This window comes from Morone saxatilis, unplaced genomic scaffold (assembly GCF_004916995.1).
Source record: "Morone saxatilis isolate NCDOM2014 unplaced genomic scaffold, NCSU_SB_2.0 Contig24, whole genome shotgun sequence".
Taxonomy (NCBI): Eukaryota; Metazoa; Chordata; class Actinopteri; family Moronidae; genus Morone; species Morone saxatilis.
In genome coordinates this window covers 26,837,026-26,843,827 of record NW_023339807.1, presented here as the reverse complement: position 1 = coordinate 26,843,827, position 6,802 = coordinate 26,837,026, and the positions used below count along the sequence as shown (strand labels likewise).

Here is a 6,802-nt window from a genome sequence, read left to right as displayed (position 1 = left end):
GTGTGTGTGTGTGTGTGTCACCTTAAGTTCAGTTCTTTTAGCTCGCAGGGTTCAAAAAGTCTTTAAATATGACTGACAGGCTCAAAATGGATTGGATCAATGAGAGAGAAATGTGTATTGATCAGAGTGTAACTACAAAATGAAACCGATACCAGTTCTCTCAGATTCTTTGTACTTTTTAATTTCACAATAGACGTAAAATAGGTCTTAAAGTTAACTTTAAACTGCTGAATCCCTGATTTTAAACCTGAATTGATCCAGTTTCAGGGTTTCTCTTCCAACAGGAGCCAACAGCTGATTCAAAAGTGACACAAACTCAGAACAAAACTTTTTTTTTTAATGTAAATGAAACCGACAGAAATGACATTTATCATAAAATAAGTTAAAACCTGGCGTTTGTCCTCCAGCTGGGCCAGTTCGGACGACGTGTGGATCAAGATGCTCAACAAGGAGCTGAAGTACGTTCACGACAAGAGTTACCTGCAGCGGCACCCCAAACTGCAGCCCAAGATGAGGGCGATTCTGTTGGACTGGCTGCTGGAGGTGAGGAACCAGCGGACTGAAACTGGACCAGGACCGGCTCCGTTCTTTAAACAGCCGTTATAACTGAGTGTGTTTTTGCAGGTGAGCGAGGTGTACAGCCTCCACCGGCAGACGGCCTACCTCGCTCAGGACTACTTCGACCGCTTCATGCTGACCGAGGACAACGTGAGCAAAGAATGCCTGCAGCTCCTGGGGATCACGGCGCTCTTCATCGCCTCGAAGATAGAGGTGAGTCCCGATCACACGAGCGTCGGGGACTGAATTAAATCCACGTCTGGATGCTTATTGTGTTCTGCTCTCTTCAGGAAATCTACCCTCCCAAACTGTTCGAGTTCGCCTACGTCACCGACGGAGCCTGCGATATCTGGGACATCCAGAGCACAGAGCTTCACATGCTGAAGGTATAAAACTCTTCATCAGTCCAATGCTTTAAGACCCCGCAGACTCCCTGACACTAAAATGAAGTTAATGTGGTTTAAAACTGCTGAAAGAACACAAAACAGATTTCCCATCAGATTATTTAACCGGTATAGTTGTAAAATCAAAGGGATCAATACTTATACTAGTACAGAGGTTGCTTACTGCGCTCATAAGACACTTTATTGATCCCAGTCTGCAGCTTCAGATACAAAACATAATATCAGGATCAGAAATACTTTAATAATCCCAGAGGGAAATTATATAAGTTATTTAAAGTTAAAGTTAGTTATTATTTAAATTTATATAAACTCCTCCGATCACTTTACAGCAGCGTGGGTTTATGTAACCTCGTCAGTGGAGCAACTTTTACAACTTTATTAGTGATATTTTAATTTGTTACAGTCAGAAAACAAGGAACTTCTGTTTTTAAAGTCACTGTTCAAAGTGTCAGTGAAATGTAAATACTACTTTGGATTTGTTCTAAAAAGTGACATAAAATAGTTAATATAATCTTAAACTTTTATTACATCACGTTTCTAGCAGAATTCAACAATACGACCTTCAACAAATGTATCTGGAGTTATTAGTTTTACTCCGTCTCATGTTATACGTTCATTCTTATCTCTATGAAGTGGTTTTATTCTTTCGTTCTGTCTTTAAAACACACACTTACAAAAAATATATATTTAAGCGGTTTGAGCTGCATTTCTTGTACGGAGCCGTTAAAAATCTAATTTCAGTAATTCAATAGTAACTTAAAGTCCTGCTGACATTAAAGGTGTCTGTTTGTGGTCCTGCAGGCGTTGGACTGGAATCTGTGTCCGGAGACGCCGATCTCCTGGTTGAAGCTGTACGCGCAGGTCGAAGCTCAGACGGGCGACGAGAACTTCCTGGTGCCGCAGTTCTCGCCGCAAACGTACATCCAGATCACGCAGGTAAACCTTCGCACCCGCGTCTCTTCACGCGCTCGATAATCAAACCTGTTGCTGTCGTTCTGACCGTTGACCTGTTGTGCTGCAGCTGTTGGACCTGTGTATGATGGACTCCTGCTCTCTGGACTACAGCTACAGCGTTCTCGCTGCGGCCGCCTTCTGTCACTTCTCCACGTTCGACGTCGTTCACAAAGTCTCAGGTAGGTTTGATTTTCCCGCCTGGACGTCTGAGTTAAATCTTAAATCCTCTGTGGCGACAGAAATAAAGGTTTTAGTTGCTTTTTATGGACTTAATTTATCAAAAAGATGTTTAAAAATAGGATAAATTAACTTGTATGTCGACGGAGGTAAAATGTTCTCTGGCTTTGCGTTTTGAATCCTGACCCCCGTCTGTTGGTCCATCAGGTCTAACGTGGGACAGCGTGGCTCCTTGCGTTCGGTGGATGACTCCCTTCATGGACACGCTGCAGTCTGAAGCCGCGCCGCAACTCAAGAACTTCCCCAAAGTGAAATCTGACGACAGACACAACATCCAGACGCACGTCGGTTATCTGGACCTGCTGGTGAGAGAGAACACATTATTATAGAAACAAAGCTCTCGAATATTCACAGGAAACTCATCCGAATCACTCGTTTTACACTCAGTGCACTTGTTGTGTATTTGGGTTCATTGTACAGATTATTAGTAGTTCTGTATGTTTAATATCTATAAAATCACCTAATTGGGGGTTTTGTTGTATAAACAAGCATTAAAGCTGCAATAACTAAATCACTGTTGGTGGATAAAAGTTTCAGCCCTTTTTAAAATTACCAAAATAAAAGCACCATCAGTGCTGATTTTAAAAAGTGGACTAATTCTGTTTTTTAAATGTTTTTAAATCGTCTTTTAATCCTTTTTTGTGACGTTGAATTGTTCTGCAGAGAAAAGCTCAGAAGCGTCAGATGGACAAACCCAACTGTCAGCTGTCGCCCGTCACCGCGGGTTCGATCCTGACTCCGCCCAGCAGCACAGAGAAACCAGCCAATCCCTGAGCGAGCACACGACCAGCAAGGACCGCTACCTCTCTCTCCACAGTTTAACCTGAAGTGATTGCCGACCCCTCGCAGAGCAGCACGCCATTTTAGGGAAAACATAGTATTTTTTTTAAACACTAAGTCTTTTTTATTTGGTTTTCTAAAACTGCGACTGGAGATTCAGGAGCTGCAGTTCTTCGGCACATAACCAAACTTTTTTTAATAATTACAAGTTAATTAGTTTGAATTGAGCCAGCAGGTACGAGACGTCTTACCTGCAGTAGCGACTGATGGGATGTGGGGACGCAAACTTTTTATTTTATTTTTTATTTTAAAGAAATAAACAGTTTTTTGTTTTGAGAGGAAACTGAACATTTTGTACCTGTGAGGTTTTACTGGTGCTTCAGTCGGATTCTCAGGAACATGGAAGTGAGTTTCTCATTTCAACCTTTAAATATTTAATTCTACTCTAAACTGGGGTAATTAAAGTGTTTTAATTGTCACCCTCGTCTATCCCATTAAATAGTGTATGAACTCATTATCTTTGAGCCGGAGGAACAGTCAGACACCTGATTGACTCTGTAACGTCCTGAAACCTGGAGGTGTCTTTGAATGCACCTGATGTGTTTGTGGCTCAATAATCCCCCTTTTTCTTTATTGTAGTTGCAACCTGGTTGCACGTTCTTGTTACATTCCTGGAAAACTTGACTTTCATAGGAAAACTGCCTACAATGGTGCAAAGTTTTCATTTTTCAGTGCTTGTATTTATTGATTCAAAACAGTCTGTTCATATGTTAAAAAAAAATTCAGTAATGAATGAGCTCAGTTTGATCACTGCCAAAGGCAAAAGCTATTTATGATTTAGCTCTGTCACCTGTTGTACTAGCCTGTCCTTTCTTAGTGCCTTTTGAAATGAAAATGAACTGTACGGCTACTTTAAGGCAGAAGGAGCCGTCGAGAGATCGAACAAAAACCTGTGACTGTACAGCGTGAGGAGCTCCGCAGCCTGACGGAGGCTCTGCAGTGAACAACCATGTAAACTGTATGTAGATGTTAAAGAATGTATGTTTTTGTATATAGAACAATTCAGAAGTGTGTAATTTTCTTTTTATATTGCAATGTTTTAAATAAAATGAAGTGAAATGAGAAGCGAGTTTGGTCTGTCTGAGAAATTTAGATTTCTGATCTTCGTTGTTCGTTGTCCTGGAAAATGTTAATTGTATTTAAGCTCCTCTCCTACATTAACCTGTGTGTTATAAACTCAAAAGCCCGTTAATCAGACGTGAAGAGGAATAAAACTCATGAATTGTGATGAAAAACAAGATTAAAATTATCCCGGAAATGTTTAATAGTATTTTAGCCCGTCACGGATACCTGCTGCGTATTTCCACACGTCCTGGAAATTTAGAGACTGGTTTCGATTTAAAAACACCATAACCTCTAAAATCTCATGGCAAAAACTTATATTTACAATAAAATATGGAATAAAACTTAACAGTCCTCTCACAGTAAAGTTCTTCATCCTGTCACTTTAACAGGAGTCTGCAAACTTGCAGCGATCTTTTCGATGTTCAGTCTAATTTCTTCATAGCCATGAATACAAAATACACACAGCAACGTTTGTTTATTGCCAAATTAAAGTTACAGTTCACCGGAGAACGCGACGGACAAATCTGTGGTGGTGATAACGTCTGCGTTTACCCTGCTAGTGTATCTCAAAATGGCTGCCGTGAAAAAGGCAGCATTAGGGTTACTTCAGTTTTTCTATTAAATTGCGAGTTACAGTGAAAATAATGCGATTAATTAAATGTGAGAGGAGGAAAGTTATCGGCTTGTTCACACGTTGGACTAAAACGCATTCTGGGTAATGACTACAGGCACAGGCAGACAGCTTTAAATCAGTTATTATATATTTTGTATTTTTCATTATACTGTAAAAAAACAATGCAGTGAGCTATAAATACAGGTGAACACTGCTATTATACAAATAATCAGTCTTAAATTTACAGAAGAGTGCTGTTATTAGATTTTAAAAGTTATAGAAGTGTAATAAAAGTCATCTTTGAAATTACAGTAATTATTGCTGTTTTCACTGATAAAAACTGTATTTGGACAGTTTACCGATGCTTATACACTGATAAACAACATTTATTCAATGTTTCTGTTGTGAAAACCTCCAGAAAGATATCTGTCAATTAACAAACAAATCCATGTACAATTAATCAATTAATCAGGAAATTTGCAAATGTATTTTAATATTTTTGTGAAAAAAAAAAGATTTTTTCTTTAAAAAAGCAGTGATTTTATGATTATTTACAGATTTTTGTGGTTATTTTACATTAGACATGTAAATTCACTGGATATTTTATTGTAGTTTTAGTGTTTATAATATGGGGATTATTTGTCAGAATAAGTTTTACAACACAAACACATTGACTGACCAACGTCTCCTCATGTTTGTTCATAAATTTAACCTAAAATGTTAGTGTGTTATGTTATAGTTTGCTTTTAATTATAGTCGCGAGGAGTGTAGGAAAATAAGTAGATCGATATCTCAGCATCACGTTAATTTCTGTAAAGAAAACTAAATTAAACTGTAATTTTTAAAGTTTAGATAATAATAATTAGAAAAACTTAAATAAGTCATCTTGCATTAGAAAACAACAAAACAGCTGATAGAACAGTGAGAAAAAAACACTAAATCTGTCCAAAAAGAAAGTTATTAAATCTGTATGATTGTTCAAAATAATAAAAAAAATACACAATACAGAGAGAATAATACAGAGAATTGTATAAAAATATCAGTAAAACTCTAGAAATCTGTTCTCTACTGTTACTGTTATGCACTGAATAATAAGGACCATATTCTAACCACTGACTGAGTCTAACTAGTGAAGAGGAAACAAGTCTTCAGGTCGCAGTTTAGTGCGACGTTTAGAGTTTTGGCAGCCGAAGACAAAACAAAGAAAACTTCCAGCATGTGTAAAGAAAAACATTCACGTGCTAACGAGGAGACACAAGATGTGCTGGAGATGTTACTTCACAGAGTTCAGAAAAATCTGCCTGAAAAAACTGCTGCAGGACAACGAGAACATCCACAGAAAGAGACAAAGGGCTGAATAATGTGTGTGTGTGTGTGTGTGACATATATAGGGTATTCTGGCAGACAGAGTCCCCCTCCCTACATATACATGCTACCCCCCTTTAAGAAACTCCTGTAGATGGAGGGCATTGTGTCCGCCTGGGAAAGCGTGGCCTCCACACACACACATATACACACTTATGTCACTTTTGGGGACGTGTGATATTATCACTACTTCCCAGCCTTTTTTCCTTACGAGGACCCCTTTTCTATCATTTATTAAACTGACTCAGTGGCATATTTTATAGATATAATCAGTAACTGCAGGGAGTTTGTGTGTTTAATGATTTTTTTTTTGATCATTCAGACTTTATAAGCTTTTTCTTTTTGGACAATTTCAGTGTTTTCTCCTCCTTGACGTTTGGTTATTGTTGACACTTTACATTTACTTACACAGAAGTGAACCAAACGCTGAGATAAAGACCTACCTGTGTGTATTTTTTAAGTTTTCTTTCACCCCCTAATAAGCAAGAAGGCCATAACATCGTAAGTTAAGCTCAATCGATATTAAAATATATCAATAAATTAGGTCTGTACTCGATTACTGTGTCGCCTCACTGTCAAACTCATCTGCATTGCAGCACATTAACCTTCATTCATTGTTTGCAACAGTGCATATGCTTCATGTCAACTCAATGTGCACTCTGGCTCATGTGCTTCGGGGTCAGGGGTCGGGGGTCGGAGGGGTTGGGCTACTTCTATTGATCAACTTTTTAAAGTCTCAACTATTCACTTTTTCTACAATAATCAG

General features: G+C 38.5%; 1 protein-coding gene across 1 annotated transcript in view; it reads left to right on the top strand.

The window, feature by feature from the left end:
• Positions 1–4,055, top strand: part of ccne2 (cyclin E2) — a gene marked incomplete at its 5' end in the record, with an annotated part of 4,219 nt that extends 164 nt beyond the window's left edge. The window contains 7 exon segments of the mRNA XM_035673000.1: positions 408–543; positions 625–771; positions 849–944; positions 1,764–1,898; positions 1,984–2,095; positions 2,301–2,458; positions 2,817–4,055. Of these exon segments, the coding sequence (XP_035528893.1) occupies positions 408–543; positions 625–771; positions 849–944; positions 1,764–1,898; positions 1,984–2,095; positions 2,301–2,458; positions 2,817–2,927 (895 nt within the window).
• Positions 4,056–6,802: the final 2,747 nt, after the last annotated feature.